This window comes from Chelonoidis abingdonii, chromosome 3 (genome assembly GCF_003597395.2).
Source record: "Chelonoidis abingdonii isolate Lonesome George chromosome 3, CheloAbing_2.0, whole genome shotgun sequence".
In the NCBI taxonomy this organism is placed as follows: Eukaryota; Metazoa; Chordata; order Testudines; family Testudinidae; genus Chelonoidis; species Chelonoidis abingdonii.
This window is the reverse complement of record NC_133771.1, coordinates 45,355,306-45,376,552: the sequence shown is the minus strand read 5'-3', so window position 1 is coordinate 45,376,552 and position 21,247 is coordinate 45,355,306. Positions and strand designations below refer to the sequence as shown.

At 37.5% G+C, this 21,247-nt stretch overlaps 1 protein-coding gene across 1 annotated transcript in view; it reads left to right on the top strand.

Annotated features, from left to right (window-relative positions):
- The window catches only part of CSMD1 (CUB and Sushi multiple domains 1), a 2,093,217-nt gene that overhangs the window by 352,945 nt on the left and 1,719,025 nt on the right, over positions 1-21,247 (top strand). Inside the window, exon 2 of the mRNA XM_075063712.1 lies at positions 15,487-15,703. Coding sequence (XP_074919813.1) covers positions 15,487-15,703 — 217 coding nt within the window. The remainder of the gene's footprint in view (positions 1-15,486; positions 15,704-21,247) is intronic.

Here is a 21,247-nt window from a genome sequence, read left to right as displayed (position 1 = left end):
GCTGCTTTACAACAAGTGACATAAATAACAAATAAGTCTCATTCAGTTGTTAAACAGAAATATAATGCACATGATCATGTGTTGCCAAATTGAGTTTTATGAAGTGTGACTCAAGTGAAGGTCGCAGTTGTTATTAAGTTGATTTTTTTTTGTTTTGTTTTTGTTTTAAGGTCTTTCTTTGCTATTGTAAGAATATAGATTGCTTGACCTGATAACCTCCACAGACAATCCCACCATAAATTATATAGCATCACTTTATAAGTTACAATGGGATAAAGCTGGAGTGTGAAACAGCATTTGACTGTCTGTCCAGGAGATGAATGTGGAAAATTCAGTTTTACAGTTTCTGCCGCAAGACTCTGCTGTGTTCAATAGTTTCAATATATTATTAGACATTTTTTAAAAAATTTTTTTAAAGGGAAGCTTTGTACAACAGTGTAAACTCGGAATCAGTTCTGATTAGGGTAGATAGGAGATGGCTATCTTTGACACTGTTTTTAATGATTAATCATGCAGATGTATTGGAGGAGTTTTTTTGCTGCCCTAAATGCCAGAGGCATAAAGGGAACATTATGATGATGATGATGATGTTGATGTGTCTAGATAACTGGCTTTGTCTCCTTTAAATTTTAAAAATGCATGATGTTGGTTAGTTTGTTTATCTTGAGGACATGTTCAGGTTTAATTTGTCTAAAACATATTTTAAAAGGACTGTTAATGGTTATCTAATTTAAAATAAGTATGTTCTCTTTAAATCTGTGCTGTTTTCTCCTGCCTTTTTATGCTGTATGACAGAAGTATGCCTGTCAATTGAGATAGGCAGTGTTGTTGTAGCCATCTTGGTTTCAGGTCTGTTAGATGAGATGTAAGACAGCATAATACAATGCTGACATTTTAGAGTTGTACCCTGCCCTTGTTGGTACCCCATACACAGTATCTCAGAAGCATGTTCATTTTGTTTCTGTTAAGGCATGCCAATAGTTTCCCTCTCAAATTTTGTGCCTCTTTTTGGAAACAAGCCAGGTGTCTGATGAATCTGAATCTGCATACATAAACGCTGATCATTCTCTCACTGAAGTCAAGGGGAGCTTTGTCACTGACTTCAGTGGGAGCAGGATCACACTCATGGATGCTACATTAGTCAACCACACTGTACTATTGTACCAGGGGGATAGAACCCAGGATCTTTGATGACAAAAACACAGGCTTCTGCTATTTCAATTTAAATGAGATCCCTTGGCTGTCAGGGCTTTTAATTTCGGTAGGCTATGTACTAGAAAGGACAATAGTACACATGAATGTTGGCCACAAAATTACTGCAATAGGTTCTCCTATCAATCTTATATAGAAAGTAGAAAGAAGGGGAGAATATTTCATAGAGGAACATGTTTCAGGTAAACTCTTAATGTAATTTACTCAAAAAATGTCAATGCACCTGAAAATAACTTGCAACTCCTTGGGCAATTTTGTACTGTGGAACTGGGCACTGACCCAGCAGATCATCCTATATCTCATTGTCACTGGCAGTGCCAATATGAACAGCATCCATTTGCTCTGGTTGTTCTGCTGCTCATTTTCCATCAAACAAAGCAGTTTCTGCAGATGAGTCATTGGTGGAGACTGTTAAAACATGTAAAATGAACTCTATAGAACATTGTTTGCAATATCCCTGCAAAAAACAATCCTTGTGTACCCATTTCAAATCTTCATTCAAATTCTCGGATCAGCAATTCAAAAAAAAAAAAAGTACATAATTGTATTGTTTGTGCTGCTTTTGGATAACACACCAGACTTAATACACGTTTTACTATGAAAGGGTGGCTTATGGGGAATGTGTTCCATGAGAACGTCAAGAAAGTTTCTGAAAACCTTAAACATTTATATATAGACAAGCTTACATATGTTCAGATTGCCTATTTAATCAGCTATTCAGAAAAATAAGTCTTGGTGATTTCCATGTCCCATGGTACTTCTACTAAAAATAAGTATATACTATAGGAAGACATCTCTGGAAAGCACATATGCCACAATATCAGGTAAAGCTTTTCATTTTTTAGAATAAAACCATGCAGGTAATAGCTAATATTAAAATATTTTCATATCTGTCCTGTACATTGATACATTTTACAATTTCATCTGACTTTCATAACATATATTCTAATTTATCCTGTGTTCAGGTCATTGTATCAACCTTTGTCTTTTTCTGTGTCCCCTATCAATAACATGAATGGTTTGATTCCCCTTAATTTCCAGAGCAACTGTTCAAAAGGTACTGTCCTCATCAGTTTAGCTCGAAGCAAACTAAAATGCCGCTGCAGATACTCCTCCAACATTTCTTATCATGGTTTACAAATCTAAATAATTGCTTGAGAGATGTACAATAAAGAGAAAATGATGAAGATTATATACAGTACAGGATAAAGGAAAAGAGACTATATAACAATGAAAATAAAAGTAGCCTGTGCCTTGCATAGCCATTTACTCCACTGCAAAGTGGGTGTGAAACCATGCCAAATTAGAAAGGTAATGTTTCCCACCCACTTTGCTATGATGCAAATATTGGCCAAAGATGCAGAACAATGATGAATCAGGCTCATAGTTTTCTGTGCTGTTGCATTTTCTATTTGCACAACAAGATAATAGTTACCTGCACTCTTCTGAGTAAGGATGTACATAAGTTCCAGTTGTTGGCATTTTGACTCATCCACTGGAAAGTACATTACTCACCATTCCATTTGATTGGCCAATAAAAGTCCATACTTACTTTTAATACAGGGTAAACATATCTAAGACATTACATTTTATGTATACTGAAGTTAAAATATTTTCTGTGGTTAAAATTATTAGTACCTTTAATTTCAATTTCTTTGAAGAGTGTTCCAGGCAGCTACACCTTGTACTGGTAAACCCCAGAGAACATGATTGAATAGCCCCACTTCCACTGCAAAATAAGGCATCAACCTATACAGTCAATTGGATGTAGTTGTAGTGTATGTGTTGGACTTCAAAATTAAATGTTTAATATTATATACATATAAAAGCTATCTATATTTTGATTGTATTCATCTTCACCATCCTTCAAATGCTGTTCCCTTTCTTAATCTGTAAACTTTTCAGGGGACGGACTATTTCTCCTCATGTGTTTGTATATTACAGAACACAGTAACGATCAGATACTTATTAGGAACTGTTGTGAATGAATACATAAATAATACAGCTGCTCTGAGGAATGTATCTGAATAATGCATATTTTGAAACTTCTACTAAATTTTATCAGACACTGCCCCAATAATCAGGCCTAGGAGTTGGAACATGGGTTACAGTTAGACGTAGGGCTGGGCCTCAGCCAATGGTGGTCCTGGAATTGAGATCTGGGGACAGGCCAAATCTGAGATCAGAGTCCACAGACAAAACCAGGCTCAGAATCGTAGCTAGAAGTCAGGTGCAGGCGAGAGTTCAAAACTGGGTGATCAGAGTTCAAAGACAAGCCATGTCGGTACCAAAGTGAGAGTCCAGATACATGTCGAAAGTCAGATCTGGATAGTCAGAGTCTCGGGGAGGTGGATGGGACCAGGAGGCAGAGGCAAGGTTGGAACCGGTCACTGATGAGGCTGGAGTGAGGCTAGTGCAAGGCACGGACAGAGCTCAGGCAATGCAGGGGTTGGATGGGAGTCGCTGGTGTCTGGGGCACTGTGAGGCAGCGGGAGGGTTTTTGGCTGGATAGCACTGTTGTTCAGACTGATCTGCAGCCTGGCATCATCTGACTGAGGCTCCCCTCAGTGATAGGCTGTTGCTGCATGCCTGGGGGCTGAGTCATCGCAGTAGCTGAGCAAACAACCCTAGTTTGGCTGTGATGCAAACTGCTTTACAAATATGGAAAACCAAGAGGTAGCTCAGCAGCAATAATATGCAGCTCCCACTATGTATCCATGTTGGAAATAGCAATTCTTACAACCAGCCTATATGGTATGTAAATACAATGTTCCCCATTTTACATGGATAAACTGAGGTGTTAAAGTTATTACATAGGCCGCAGAGGGCATCAATTTCTGGGCAAGCAGTTGAACTTAGGAGTTCCAAAACCAACTGTCTCCTTGAGAAGAAACTCGGCATCGAAGCCTCTATTGTGGCTGTACTGCTTGCAGATTGCTGAGAGTTATGAGCAAAGATTATGGTTTGGGGTTTGTTACTGCAAACATTTTTTAAGTGCCCATCAGTTTAATATACAAGCATAAATTAATTATATATCACAATTCCATCAAAAGTCATTCTTTCCTCCTCTCCTTCATTCAGATCCTCATTCTGATCTCAGTCCAGCAAAAGTATTTAAACACATGCTTAACTGTAAAAACCCGAGTAGTCTCATTTACTTCACTGGATCATTGATACTAGCTTCACTGGGACATTAAGTGGGTGACTAATGGGTTATAGTTAAGCATGTGCTTAAGTGCTTTGCTAGGCCTACTTGGGATAGGGGGATATTACTGGGGAGCCTAAAAAACTCCATTAGGTGAGGGTCTGCATGAAGAATCCCTGTTGGTTAGTGAGTTACCAGTTCAGTTTTTGATTTAATTAGAACATTCCAGCAACTGCTTGTTCTTTTTCTTGTAATTCCGTCAAGTTCACTGCTATTTTACCTGTGATGTTTGCTGGTGAGACTGTGCTGACAGTCAGAAGGCCCGTGGTTATCTAGGGAACAAAAACCCTTAAATTGACCATTGAAGGTCATCTCCCCCACCAAAGAAGAGACAAGGATTTGCTTGAACTCTTGTCAGTAGTGCCTCCAAACAAAATTGACAAGCCCCCACATTCCTAATGATTATATTTAGATAGACAGCACAGTTTAAAAATTGGAAGAGGTTCCTAATGCCTCTGCACAGCAAACTGCATAGCAACCGATGATGCATATAAATACCTGATTTACTGTAGTTACTTGGATAAAATATCAGTTTTTGATGCAAATTCCAAAATTCTCCATTTCATATTTCATTGTAGCAATAAAGATAGATTTTTAACCTCAAAAATATGAATTTTCCATCTATCTTTTATCCCATTCCAAAAAATAAAATATTGTTAAATACAGTCCTTAAGAATGAATTCCCCCCACTAGGCGATCAGCAGAGCATTTTGGAATCTAGTTGGGAAGATGCTATTTGTTCACTTCCTAAAACAGTGTATAAACCCTGAATTAGTAGCTAATAAGAGAGGAAGGAGGGTCAGGTTTACCAGGGAAGTAAAGGGGTCACTATAATGCTAGAGTAGAAAAGCCACAGAACATTTCCTGGATTGATTCCTTGGTCAAACCTAGGAATCCCAATGGACTTCCAATGCTTAGATGCCTCCTACATACAAAAAATGGTATAAAAATGAGTAGGTAACAGGGGAGACGAGAGAATGAGAGAGGAATGGAAAGCAAGAATTAGTTATGATCGTACAAATAGATTTTTCATGTTTTAAGTCTGATCTTTTGGTCAGATAATACGCTGTTTCAATAGTACTTTAAAACCACGCTACATAAACTACAATATACTGTACTGTAGTTCTCAACCTCATAATTCAGACAGACGGTGATGATGAGAAGCAACTTTCTCTAAGATACTGATATGCAAGCATGGGTATCACTGAAGTGGTCTCCCTCACCCCCCTTGGAAAGTGGCAGGAAGAAGACTGTGAAAGTCAGAGCAACCTTTAGGGCTGTAATCAGACTTTGGTACCGAAATGCTATCGTGGACATTGCAGGAGCCCTCACAAATGATTCTCCTTTCACATATGTTTGGCAACAATGGACTTACTTTTAAATTACAGTTGTGTAATTAGGAGACAAATTAGGTGCATTGTCTTAGTATTTTGCAAATGGTGAAATCATTTCATGAAAGGGCATCACTTCCATTTGACTTAGCTATGTTGCTGTTACGTTCTCCTGTTTCACCTATTGGTTGCTAAGGAATCATAACACCATGAATTATATTTACCTAAAACGTTAACTTTGTTTTACTTTATTTAAAAGACCCACAAAGATTACTATCCATATCAACAGTCTCCTTTCAGTCAGATGGATAAACAACAGGTTTAGCACCCCTTAAAACTAACATGGTATCTGTCATTAACTAAGGATTTGGCATTATAGGTCCCCATGCCCTCTACGAAGCGACTTTATGTTGGCCTCTTCCTCTTACATATACAACAGATGATAAGCAGGTTTGCAGTTTATGTACCTCTCTTTTTAATATGCTCACCCTCTTTCTTCCTGGTGAATCTCAAGCAGGATCTGAACTTAAAATCATTATAATCGAGAGAGTTCAAAAAACTCTGTTTTGCTAGGTTGTGGTCATTACTTTGAAGGGAGGAAAGATAATGCAATTTCACATAGACTAGATATTTTGAACTAGGGATGGGGCTGCTGTGTCAGAAGCAAGGATTGACGAGCCGTAGCCTTGAGAGAGAGATTATGGTGGTTTTATTTTTGCCCCTGCTAGCCAATGGTACTGAATTGGTGATGTTAGAGGAAGGATTTTAAAAAGTATTATAGAAACCTCTGTTTTTAAAAAATGTGTTCCTTCAGGGAAACACATTTTGCTACATTTTATTTCCACATTAACTTGTGTGAATACTGATTTATTGTTCTTTTGGACCGCCCTGTATAAAAAAATGGAGCATGAAATATCTTTTTTTTCAATTGTAGTGGCAACCCAATCCAATTGATGTATAATATGTGTTTCAGAACTGAGAACTTCATTAAAAAAATATAGTAAAAATCCCACACACTAACAATTAAGTTTTTTGCCTTGGTACACAGCAGAACTAGCAGCACAGCAGGACTGGTTTCAGAGTTACTTGCAGCATAGTAATATTAATCTCTGACCTTTTGAAAGGTTGTTATTTGAATTGGGTCCTAGGTACAGGCTCATATATACATAATAACCTTGAAAAAAGCAGCAATCTGACTCTCAAATCACTAATCTGATACTCTGAATTCAGTAGCCTTTGTGATTAACGGACATAATCAAGGAAAACATGTCCTGAAGCTAAAAATGAGGTTTCTGGATTTAAAATGTCTTATAGACTGATTCCATCTTTAGTAGTCTTGTTGGCAACTGGATTAGTGTTCAAAATGATCATTATATTCTCTGTAGGCACTTATCAGTCATTTGTCTATTGTTTTTATTTAAAATAGTGGTGGATCTGGACAAAAATTACAAAATCTGAACATACCTGAACTTTGAGGGAGTTTGGATCTGGAGTTTTGGATCCAAACATCACAGCTCAGGCTATTCTCTATTTTTGATATTTGCGACTTATTGTCTCCAGGCAATATTAAAAGCTTCCCCCACCCCCTCACCTTTTGCCACTATATTGTTAGAATACAAATGTATTGTGATAATAGATCCCACCACAAATATGTTGGAATTAGTTCAAATGAAAACAGTTGTTTGAGTCATTAGCATATTTCATTGGTCAAATAAGTGAAAAATATAATTTTCATTAATTTTGGTTGAAATTGGAGAATTTTAAGATCAGATCTTGCCACGATGTAAGTAATGCATAACTCTACACATCTGAGTGGTCCCACTGATTTCAGTGGGACTGTTTGTGGGTTTCATGTTATGCATATGCTTGGATCTGCAGTATCTGAACTTTAGTGCTTGCTTACTGGCATTGAAAAGGGATGGGGTGAGAACAATGAAGAGCCTAACATGAGATAGGTAAGTAATGCATAAACTTTCCACACAGCTGTGCCAAACAGGGGCAGCTCTAGACATTTCACCGCCCCAAGCACGCCGGTCCTGGGGCTCCGGTGGACCTCCTGCAGGCATGCCTGCAGTGGGTCCTCTGGTCCCGTGGCTCCGGTGGACCCTCCGTAGGCATGCCGCTGAAGGCACCCTGCCTGCCGCCCTCCCGGCGACCGGCAGAGCACCGCCCGCAGCATGCCGCCCCAAGCACGCGCTTGGCATGCTGGGGCCTGGAGCTGCCCCTGGTGCCAAAGCAACTTGGTGTTGACTTGAAACATTATGGCGGTTTAAAAAAAACAACAAAAAAACCTTCTCAGCTAATGTCCAGATCCACTAAAATACTTAGGCACTTAAACCCCATACTTTAGGTGCTTAAGTACCAATTTTAGGCACCACCATGATCCACACATCTCCCTCTTGGCTGCCATCTAACCTTGTACACACTGAACTTCATTCTGCACCTATATTTTAGCTGTAAATGTTCCCTAGGCACATAGATTTCTGTTTTGGACATGCATACTGCTGCCTCACTCTAGGTGTTTAAGTCCCAGAACAATCCATGAAGTGGGGGAAAGTAGGCAGCCCTTCTGCTATCTCACCGATAGGTTCTCATTCAGTAGGTGTTCTCAGAGACCAGACCGGGTCCCAGTCAAAATCTGAGGCGGTAGTGATGGTGCCCACCTTATAATGTTTAGCACAGTGTAAAGTGACCAGACATCCTACTATTTTTTGGGTTATCCCAATATTAGGGACTTTGTCTTTTATAGGCAACTATTTCGGCCCCAACCCTCAATTTTTCACACTTGCTGTCTGGTCACCGTAGCCCAGGATTCAATTCCTCCCTCTGCCTGATGAGGAGGAGGGAATTGAACAAGGATCTGCCATCTTTCAGGAGAGTGCTCTAAATACTGAGCTGTATTCTGATGTGAGGTCACTCGGTCTGTCCTTCAGAAACTGTTCCACTGTGTGCAAATAATTAGTCATTGGGCCAGAGTGAGAGTATGATTCTGTAGTGTGGTGGTTAGGGTATCTGTGTGGGAAATGGGAGACCTACTGACCTGTGTCTCTCATCCAGTGACTTTAGCATCACATAAAATAGACTACAGGGAAGGAAGAACTCCCTTAAAACTTTTAAGCCAGAGTATTCAACCAGGACATAGGAAACCACAGGATCAGTTTCCCCCTCTCTCTGCGGAGAAGGGATTTGAACAGGAATCTGCCACATTTCTGGTCAGTGCTTTTACCAGGGGCTATAGGATATTCTGATGTAGGCCTCCATTAATTGGTCCTTTTGAAGTTGTTCCATTTTAATATTTAATTATTCAATTATTTAATTAATTGGGCCAGAAAGCAAGTGAGAATCACTCTGTGGTTAAATGATAATAGCACTCATTTGAGGAGTGGGAAACCCTTCTTCAGATCTCTTCTCCTCATCAGGTAGAGAGGAGTCTGTCTATTGTAGAAGAGTACCTTACCCTACTAAAGGTTATAAGGGAGGTACTCCTCTTTTTCATGGATTTATTTTTATAGTTTGCTTGTTCAGAATATATACAGTATGTGAAGATCCACTTTCATGGCACTTTTCACAAAAAGTGTTTTTAAAATTGTTACTTAAAATATCTAATAACATGACTATAGTGGGTAACGTAGTGGTTGGTAATAAAAACACAGCAGAGTTATTAAAGTTATTTCCTTTTGCAAGTATAATGCTATACTGCAAAATTACAGATCCTGTGAAGGTATAATTATGGCAAATGTAGGGATTTTTTCCCCTTTTATGCTTATCACTTTGTATTTTTCAGATAAAGAAACTGAGGCACAAGGAAGCTAGGATTCCATTTGGGGTGCCTTAATTTTGGGATGCCTCAGGCGGGTCTATCTGACTCATCAAAGTTATTTAGAACAGCAAACAAGGACACTGGTGTTACAGTTCCAGAGGGAGCGGAATGTCTGACCCCTCACAATCAGTCTCTCCATAGGCACCCTTTCCAAGGGAAAGGCCCACACCTGTCCTTCTCTCCAAGGTAGAAACCTGAAATTCACCCCTATTTCACCAACTGGGAATCTTCAGCAGGTCCAGCTGGATTTTGCCCCCACTATACAACAGTGTAAAAATGCAGAGACAGAACAGCTTGTCCAAAAGAAAGTGTTATTTATTAATCCATAGGAACACAACAGTGAGGAAAAGCGTGAAATAACAAAAGACATATACACATACCTAAACCTTAGCCATTTCTTGAAAGTTTAGGTAGATCTCCATTGTCCCAAGCATCCCCGTATAGGTGACAGGTGAGGCAGACTGCAGCCTCTGCCTTTCAGTCTGACCCCCGTTCAGTGAATCCCTGTTTCCTAAGATCATCTTTTAATCACTGTTAAGCTTTTTTTTCTTAACACTTTCTGTCTGAAGACCCCTGAGGGTACAAGCTGGAATTCTTCTTTCCCACGCACTCCTGATTACATATTAGTGGTGGTAAATTTCCGAAGAATTAATACCTATGTGGTCTGAGTCACAGAAATTGGGGCTTTCTACAGCCAGTGCCTTTGGTTCCTGCTGATAAAAAAACTAATTAATGCTGATTTAACTCTTCGCTACCCTTTAGCCAGCAACACAACCCAACAAAATCACAGTATCTTTCTCACCAAAAGTTCTAAATTACTTAAATATTAAAAAATACACTAAGAGATGGTGATGATATGATGTGAATTGGGGTACTCATATTACCAAAGTCAAGTATGTGCCTGTCTGTAAGTTAGGGCCCTTAGTTTGTAAAGTGCTTTTGGGTGTGATAAATGATGTGAGCATCCAACATTAAACAATCTGCGTTTATGGTGATTCATTTTTCCTTACTGATGTGAATAATCAATATCTACACTTGAGAAAAACAAGTCAATTTCCCTGTGTGACTTTTTCATGCAAATTCCTTTGGAACTCAAAATTGTCCAGTCAAGAGTAGCAACAAAATATTTGTGAATATTAATAGTAGATATAATATAAAATAAAATAAAAAATTGATATCCAAGCTGACTGAAGGGTTTCTTAATGCAAACAAAGACTGAGCAAACTAATTTGTATTGGTTGTTTGTATAGTTGATGGAAGTTGTGAGCTTAATTTTTTATCTTTTTAAAAGCAATGAAAAAAAATCCTTAGAATAGCTTCAGAGTTGGAGAGTGAACTTTCTTTGCATGGTAACTTGACTGGAAATGATTCAGTAGGAGTTTGATTTTACTTACTCTAGTAGGTTTAAAATGCTTGTGAAGACAGGACAATTTAAATGAGTAAGACTTTAAATGTCTCAATATTTTTTAATTCCTCTTTGTCTGCAGAAAGTAAATGATTCTGACTCATTCCAGATTTACTGTAAGGCAACTTTCAAAGTTACTGATACCCAATATGAAATTGAGTAGCACCTTTCCCCACAAGCTGGGTCATTCATTTTGATAGGCCTATATATGGATTAAGGTAAGATTGAATGTGAGTATGGGTATCAAAATCTAGCCAGAAGTGTTTGGCTGGTAGTGTGAAATGTATCTCTTTTTATTTTATATTTTTATATTATTGAAAGACATATTATTATTTGAGCAACTTAGTCAACTTATTTTTAGATCAATTTTATTTTAATGTTGTGCTTGTTTTTGCCCCTGGGTTTTGAAGTGGATGGGTAGGGTTCTGTGGCCTGCTTTGTGCAGGAGGTCAGACTAGATGATCATATTGGTCCCTTCTGACCTACGAGTCTATGAGTCTATGAAGGCTGGTATGGAGAGGGTTTTTATGGACTTTTGACCTTGTATGGGACAGAATTTTTTAGTGCTTGCTTTTGGTATTTCTGTTTAAATTTGCCTTTGGTTTTAAAAGTCTATTATTGACTTGATTTTGTTCTGAAATTAATGATTGAGTATAATTTTGTAGTGTTATGCTATACAGAAAATACCTGTAATGGCATAATGAATCTCTAATTATTTCCTAAAAGATATGTCCCAACACTTTAACAGTGACCATCGAAAGTGACAATGAGCAAACTGTAATAGTAGAAAAGGAAAATTACAAAGTAAGGCCTTGATCCTGAAAACACATGATTTACTTGCCTTTATGAAGGTTACTTGTGTAAAATACAGCAGGATTGAGGCCTAAATTTATTCTGAAGCCTAAAATAAAGCACTACATGTATGCACTGAAACATGCACAATAGTTATAAATACAAGGATAGAACAGTATGCACATTCTCACATGTATTGTTTATACAGGTACACAATGGGATCATCACTCAAACTTGTGTCTTTATAGGCACAAGGATCAAACAAATTGTATCCCCTTTTCCTAGATGCTTAGCTTCCACTTCTTTCCCTGAATCAAAGTTCCTTCACAAAGACTATTGTGCAAGCCTGGGCTGATATAGCTCAAGGGCCTCCATTGATCACAGCCATTATTGTATGGTATTGGAAGAAAACCGGTCTCTCAGGTACCCAAGTACCAAACTCCTCATAATAGTTCCAGTGAAAATCCTTAGAAAGTTTTCTAACAATGACCTTCAGTTACAATCACAGAACTTCCCTCGTACTATATTTTTATATTATGAAGTCAAAATATCTATATTGACGTCTCTTTACAATCTGTATATAAAAGTCATATTAGTGCCAATAACACGTTTTACATCCATACAATCTACTGTACACCTTTTAATAATAGTTCACTGGAATGTAATGATGGACCTATTAGATCACAATTGCATTCCCCTGACAATGACTAGATTTTCTTCTGGTGATGTACCCTGTACATATTTAACTGACACACAGGCTGTAGCATCTGCCAATTATGTTAATAGATCTTATTTTTAGGGTATTTTTTCCTTTTAGTCAGCCTACATTCTCCTTTGCTTAATTTCATCTGACTACTACTATTTAAACCCTTTGATCTTTAATATTTACATTTCAGTCTGTTCAGGATTTTTAATTGTGCTAGTTGCTCTTCTCTGAATTCCTTCCAATTTATCAACATTTTACGGGTATTGAAGTGTCCAGAACATAATAGAGCATTGTAAATTAGTCTCACCAGTGGCCTATGTTTGTTTTATGATGCCTCTGCAGCCCAAAACAGTGCTATTTTATACTGTATTTCATTTCCAGCTCTTATCTAATTTGCTGTCAACTGTCTCCCATAAGTCTTTTCATTTACTGTTTGGGAGAGGTGTAGAATGTGACAGCTCTGTATGTTTGACTTACGTTTATTGACAAAACAATTACAACCTGGGTAGTGCCTGTGTTCTTTTCCCAATGCAGCTCTGCTAATATGCTCCATCTCTGACATGGCTGGGGACTAGTTCCAGGCTTGGAATAAGAGGTCAGTTTCCTGGGCCAACAGTTTTTGAACTGGGCTTGCAGAACACTTCTGGTGGTCCATGAAACAGGTTCTCTAAATAGCTCTCAATCTTCAGTCATTGATGTTGTTGATAGCTGTAGCCAAATGTATGATTTCTACATTTTTTTCAAAATAAAATATATACAAATAAAAGCAAATGAATCCAAGCACCTTATGGCACTGGCCCCTTTATGGTTCTCTTCACATAGCTTCTTCCATAGCCCCTATGATTCTCTAGGCATCGCCCCTTTATGGTTCTCTTTTTCAGGTGCTTCTTTGATACAGATTGAATAGTGATCATGTTTATGGACAATATCAAAATTGGAAGGTAATAAACACACAGAAAAACAAAATTGAACTGGTGAAAGAAGAGGCTGCAGACAATGAGGAGAAATAAGGTTGAGTCTCACACTAGGGGACAGGAAATAAAACAAAAAGAAAATCCTTGGGGAAGTAACTGCACAGCCTCACTCATCACACTAAAGAATGTTTATTTTCATCCTATCTCCTTAATCCTGTTTTAATAGTTTTTGAGGCTTGATCCTCAACATCATAGGTTTGGTGTGTTACTCATTTTAAACACATGATGTAAAAACTGACAAGTAAGAGAGAGATTGCAGGGTAACTTAAGTCTACATTAAGGAGACCTCAGATGTTCAGCCTTGAAATTACTCTGCAAGAGAAAGACTAAAAAGGGGGAAAGATTCAGCATGAAAATAGAGTCCTTAGCTGAGGCTGAAATTGAAATCAAGCTTCCTTATATATATGCACTCTCGATCTGCATACTTCCCCCTTTCTACCTTGCACTCTTGGATTGTGTTTTGTCCTTTCTTTGCTCACATTGATAGCCTCTTTAAGTTCCTTTGTGTTATTTCTCCCACTTTTGCAGTATCTGCAAATTTAATTCACATATTAGGCTAGATTCTTCTCCATACCAGTTACAAAGCTGTAATTCTAAGTGGCAGCTGTGGCCCAGATGGGTCTTAGGTCAGTTGCCAGGTTGCTTTCAGTAGCTCTGCTCCACCCCCTGTCCTCTGGTATCCCTTCTGTGCTCAGGTGGAGTGGGGAGGCTATCACAGAGCCTGGCTGTACTGGCTTTCTGTGAGGAGGGAGTTCTTGTACACCAAGGGAATTCCCTGCTGGTGTTCCTTCCCCTATGGTTGTTGAGGAAGGAATACAATGGATTGCCAAAGGTTCTATGAGAACATTTGAAAATTCAATTAAACAGTATATAACTGAAACATGCTGTGTGTTGTAATTTAATGCATTCACTGTTCACAAGTGTGTACTAATGTCTGTACTGGCTTCATATGAAACAATTAGTGGATATATTAGAAAAGCTTTTCCTTGTAATGACCTATTGAATCCCCAGAGCTTTAAAATCTAACCATTAGAGTTATTGCTAGATTTAAAATTTAGTAAAAAATGGTAACTTCTTAGTTCCTTAGTTTTAACCTGCAAATCCTTTTTATTAAATCCTTTTATTCAGATTTAGAAACCTCTCTCAAGCATTAGACAGCATTTTTAAAAAAGATTTATACTCGTGTGAAGTTAAAAATAAAACTGTAGTCTAAAATAATTTTCTGTTTTAGGTGTAACAATAAATGCTGGGATTATACTTGTTTTTACAATGCTTGAGCTACACATAAGAATCCAAGCACTGTAGTTCACAACATGGCCTCACACTTTTCCCAAACAAATATTTCATTAACCATAACGCAATTTAATTCTAAGCTTGACAGTAATTCTGAGCTTCAGTATCTCTATGGTATGTAAGATTAAGGAAACCAGCTATACTGTTACCAGAAGTGTTCATAGTGAGTGAAGTCTATTTGCTGGGGACTTCATGTGAATGAGTTGCTGTACCCTCATAAAGTTCTGCAGGAGGCCTAAAACTAGAAGTAAGCCCATAATAAGCAGATCCTTAATATTAATTTTTGAAATCTGACAAAATTAACCCTTTCTTTGCAGATTGAATAAATTACAGAATATGTACTATATAATGATTTACCATATAAATGTAGGACTCTTAGCATTCAGTGCAAGTAATTCAGAAAATGTGCCTCTATTTTAGCTTTCAGTGTTAAATAAATACTATAAAACAATGTAATTTAGTGTTCAAACTTTGGTACCTACGTTAGCTGATTAAACTTTGCATTTGGTTGCTCTATTTGATACTTAATAACTGCATTAATGATTGACTGTAAGGTTATGGGTGCCTCAGAATGCCTAATGATGGCATTTGAAAATTGGGCCCAGGGAGAAGATTGTTGTGTGAACATAGAAAAGATTAATTGTCAAAATATTAAGTTCAGGTATGGTGATTGGTTAAAAACAAATGGGATAAAAATCAGCAGAAAAGTATTACAAAAAATGACATAATTTCATTTCTTCTTTTCCAGGTCAGAATTGTGGCGGTTTAGTACAGGGACCAAATGGTACAATAGAAAGTCCTGGATTTCCTCATGGTTATCCAAATTATGCCAACTGCACATGGATCATTATCACAGGAGAACGTAACCGGATACAACTATCATTTCACACTTTTGCCCTCGAGGAAGATTTTGATATTTTGTCAATTTATGATGGACAGCCACAACAAGGCAATTTAAAAGTGAGGTAAAGTACACTCTTTTTTATGTGTTGTATATAAGGAATTCATATTCTGACATCATATTTACAGTTAAACTTCACTGATGTTTCAGTGTTTTGGATGAAGTATGTTGTGAGGACCTGCTTTCTTATGCTTCCCTGTTATTCCTAACACATCTTACTAGGGGAAAAAATAAGTTGTACTAGCTAAAGAAGCTAACCAAAGTTTCAGATCAGTGTGTTGACAACTTGTGTAAAAACCACAATAGTTGCAGGATTTTGCCAGACTATAAATTTTCCTCCAAATGTGTAGGATTCAGCACTTAAAAACTAACTTTACTACAATTGCTGTTTGTAGTACTGTTTCCATATTCTGTTCAGATACATGATTTCTCAAGAGCTAAAAACAATTTCAAGTCAATATCCATTTTTGTTTGTTAGTTTGTTCATATTTCTTGTATCTCAGAGCTACATTATATTGCAAAAGAAAAAAAAAGGAATATGAGAGATATATGAGTGTAAAAGAGAATGTTCAGATTGTCTGATTGTTGATTCAATCCAAAAAAGTTTAGAGCAGGAGAGATGGTGAAGGTATTGCACTGCTAGCAATCCTTGTGTGCCGCATAGGGGGTATGCGTTTTTCAATGTACCTCGTTTTTATTTTTAGTATTTGTGTTGCCTTATACCAAGGGAATAATGTTTCTTTTTCTGTTAAATACTTTTAGTACTAATAAACTAAAATGCATGTGGGGGGTTTTCTCCAAGGTGTATGTATCTGTTAGAAGAGACTTCTTCAGAGATCAGTGTGGCTGCACAGGAGTAAGAGGCATAAACTCTTCAGATGCAATCCTGGCCTTGCTGAAATCAGTAGGAGTCTTGCCACTCACTTCTGTGAAGTCAGGATTTTGGCCCAGAATTTTAACAAGGGCTCAGATATATCACACTTCCTCTGACCTTGAGAAAGTAAGTTGACCTTCCTCCGCCTGAATTTATCTAGTTATAAAACAGAGATGATATTAGTCAATGCATTTGGTATGGTATAATGATATACTAATTAATATCTGCAAAAGTGTTTTGAAGGTGAAAGCAAGATTTGAGCAACAGATCTCTGTTGGCATGTTCCATGTATTGTAACTTTAATTTATATTTGCCTTTTCTGTACTGAAGACATGCATGGGTGCCCTTCATGTTTGTTACAAATAACAATTACATATTTCATTGAAAGTTGCTTAGTAGATATTAGCAAATTATAGTGTTCTTTTTTACTGACAGGGTGTAACAGAGAATTGGAACCTTTCGTTGAGGAATATAGTTATTGGTGTTTTTGCATACATTTCCAGATGGAAAATACAATGATAGACTTTTGGATAATTAAGCTATATTAATCATCATAGAGTCATTCCTCTGTTACAGATATGAAAACATATAACCCTCTCAAATGATTTTAATAGCATCCAATTTTCACATAATTTTATTTATTAAATCTGTTTTGATACCCAAATTTTGGTTGTTGTAGAACTGAAACTACACACTCAGCAAGTTTAACATGTTGCCTAACCGCCTAAAGTGCTGGCTCTCAATGTTTCCAGATTACTGTACCCCTTTTAGGAGTCTGCTTTGTCTTGTGTACCCCCAAGTTTCACTTCACTTAAAAACTACTTGTTCACAAAATCAGACATAAAAATACAAAAGTGTCACAGCACACTGTTACTGAGAAACTGCTTAATTTCTTATTTTTACCATACAAGTATAAAATAAATTAATTGGAATATAAATATTGTACTGACATTTCAATGTATAATATATAGAGCAGTATTGTCAATGAAATTTTTCTTTGTACTAACTTCACTATGTTTTTGATGTAGCCTATTGTAAAACTAGGCAAATATGTAGATGAGTTGATGTACCCCTTGGAAGACCTCTGCGTAAGAGTGCATGTACCCCTGGTTAGGAACCACTGGCCTAAAGGATAATTTTGTAAACTGATAGCAAAGCACAATACTGATGATAAATACTGAGTTTTTAATAGTGATTGTTTGCTTTCAAAAAAGAAGATGCCAGTTGAAAAATGTTTTGGGATAACATAGTGATGTACCAAGTTGATGTAAGCTGTGGAAAAAACAGAGAGAATAAGTAGCTGTAATGTTTATATATGTGAACATGATTCTTACAATATCACATTTCCTAAAAATGTTTATTTAAAAGGCTATAGGGAGAAATTCAGATCTGACATAAGATACCCTTATGTAATTTATATGATTTATATGTAGACATAGGTTATTATAAGCCTATCTCCACACTATGAGCTAGAAGTGTCATTTCCCCTGCTTGCATACACATACCTGCATTAATGAGTGGTCCAGAGTACTACCTATGACAGCAGTGTTTTCAGTCCTCAGTGTAGAATAGTGTAACCTAGATATAAAAAGTCAGATCAATAATGTCATGTTATAATCAAATAACATGTTTATTCTATACTATTGAAAAAACTCCTTCTAGCAAAGCATCAGTATTTCATTTTCAATTTTTGATGTACTCTTCATAACACAACCAAATTCCAATTAATCTAGGGGAAAAACTATAAAATGTATTGTTACTTCTTTGCATTTTATATTTTTGATGAGTTGTTCATTTCTGATATGCAAACAAGTTCATTTCTTATATGCAAATTAACTAACAGCACTTAAGGCAGTACTGCAATTCAAATGTCTGATACTTTTGTGGAGGATTGATATGAGTCAGTGGTGTGTTGAGCCAATAAGAAAGTTATTACTTATAACTCTCTTTCTATTGTTGATTTGTTGCTACACTAAAAAAGAGTTGTACTTGGTAGCTCAAAGTATCATAACTTATGTGGTAGCTGGAAATTTTTTCCAGTCTATTTCTTTGCACTATAGCTAGAACACCCTATGTAGCATAGGCACAGGCTCTGTGGGTGCTTCGGGGCTGGAGCATCAACAGGGAAAAAATGGTGGGTGCTGAGCACCGGCAGCCCCCTATCAGCATCCCCCCTCCCCCAGTGCCTCTTGCCCACCGTCAGGCTCTGCCAATCAGCACCTCCCCTTCCCTCCACGCACCTCCTGCCCACTACAATCAGCTGTTTCGTGATGTGCAGGAGGCTGGGGGGAGGGGAAGAGCGAGGACATGGTGCACTCAGGTGAGGGGGCAGAATGCATCTGGAAGAGGTGGGCAGGGTGAGCGGAGGTGAGAAGAGCTGGGGTCGGGGTGGGGTGTTGAGGAAAGGGTTGGAATGAGGATAGGCCATAGGGCAGAGCTTGAAGTTGAGCACCCCCCGGCACAATGGAAAGTCAGCACCTGTGGTATGTAGTAGTAGAAAGTAGCTTTTTAATAGAAATAAAGTATGGTAACTTCTATTCTCCCCTCTCCAGGCAGTTTTTGGAATAAATCGATGGGGACACAACTTCTCCATTTGATAAATGATTGGCATACATTTCAGTGTTTTCACTCCTCCCCGCCAACATCCTTTTTATTAGGTCTACAGCACACCTCTAAAATAGTCTATAGAAACCCAGATATAGTTGCCCAAAGTCTGAGATGGCGTTGAGTGGTCAGCAGCAGGTTTCTGATGGGCAGCCTTCCACTTAGCCACTGGGGAGTGGGATGTCAGCCTCTGAGCTCATAGAAAACTTATCCAAACCTCCAATTTACACACACTGACTAATCTTTTTATAGGTTGCTCAAAACAAAGCACATAACTTGCAAACTAACAACTTTCCTAACATCAGCAAGCAGCTCCTAGTCATGAGATCAGCAAAAACTCATAATCGGGAACACCCAGATCCAAGATCAGATATCCACACTTCCACTCATTCTCATGGTTCTTCCAATTTTACTTTCTATCCTTATCTGCAAAACGGCAGCTGCAACTATTTCATATACTTATACAAAGCTCAAAAGTTATTCCTGACTACATGGTGTTCTTGCTTCCAGGTCATGGTGGCTAAGTGCACAAAATGGCTGTGGTTTTGTTAAATCAATTTATCTCATAACATGGCTGTCATTAAAAAGTAACTACTCTTTAACAAAAGATAATCCATCCAATCCTCTGGGCACCTCTCACAATCTTTTAAAGATACACTAAAAACTAATAATTTTTAGTTGGTGTTAAGGGAAACTCAAATTGGTTATAAATTGATACAAAGTTGTTAATTAAACACCTCACTACACTCTTTCATATGTAAATATTTAGTTTGTATCCACAAATTGACCCTTTGTGTGTGTGAGTATATGGCAGATATTTTGGGTGCAATTAATGGGCCCATTTTTGAAAATGTGGTCCTAAACCTACCTTTGTAATTATATGGATGTGGGTTTGTGATGTATTGTATCTTTCCTCTTTTATTATCTGATATGCTTTCTGCTGGTTGCTGACCAACAATAAGTATACTGCTGTCCATATACAATATTGGCTGTTATAATTATCATTCAGTTTACTTAAAATAGATATTTTTGGTTCAATAGACGAGTCATAAAAATTCAGTAAGCTTATAATAAACAGATTCCTGTAATTTTGTAACAAACATAAATGCAGCATACACTAGAACTTAGTACGTTGTTCTGCACTGTTTTCCAGAATCATCTGGAGATGATAAGGCTCAACCTTTCTTCCTGTAGAGGAAGAAGAAACAAATCTTCTTGCCTATGGACACATGCTTCATTTGCCTTTGTTAATTCATTTTTCCTGTCTCCAGCAGGAAAAAAAGGCTCTTGGTGTGCTTTTGTGCTTCATTTCTTTCATATTGCGGCTGAGGCCTAATCCTGCTGTCTATTTATGCAGGTAAAAATATCTCTGAAGTTAAGGTTTGGACCTTTGGTGGTTATTAAGCCACTGTCTTTTATTTCATAAGCTCAGACTTGTGAGATGTCCAACCTTTTCCACAGTTTGAGTTCTCTGCACAAGTGTTTTGGAAAAGCATTTTTATCTTTGTTCTCTCTGAGGTTGAGGAAAGAAATTAATGATAATGAGACTAGTGACTTGCTCTCTCTTTTTCCAATGAGTTAGTTGCTGGAAAAAACCTGTGAGAGGTAGAACTATGTAATGTTAAACTTTTTTGCTACTTAGAATTTTGAATTCAAATTTTTATCTTTCCACTGCACGAATTTGCACAACCCAAATTCAAATCAGGAAAAGCAGTATTTTGAGTAATTTTGTTCAGATTTTTGAATATGTTGTACATCTCTAGAAAACTGTGAATTTACTATTAATACAGAATACTTCTACAACTTAGTATGGTAATTAGTGGCTATATAAATAGGAGAATGGAATGCTACTGGCAGCCATTATGTAAAAGGGGAAAGATAAAATCAGACTACTTCCTCCAAGAGTTCAAAAGTTAGGAAGACAAAACAAGGGGCTCTTGTATTCCTTGCCTAAGACTGGCACACAATAGAAATCCTTTAGTTTACCAAGCACAAATATAGTAGGATTAATTCTGCTGCCAGTGCTTGCTTCTGGAAAAGCAGTGGGAGGAAATTGAACCATGACCATGCCTACTCAACACTAGCTAGTAGAGCCCGCCAGCCACTTTGGAAAGGGAATATAGTACCCCT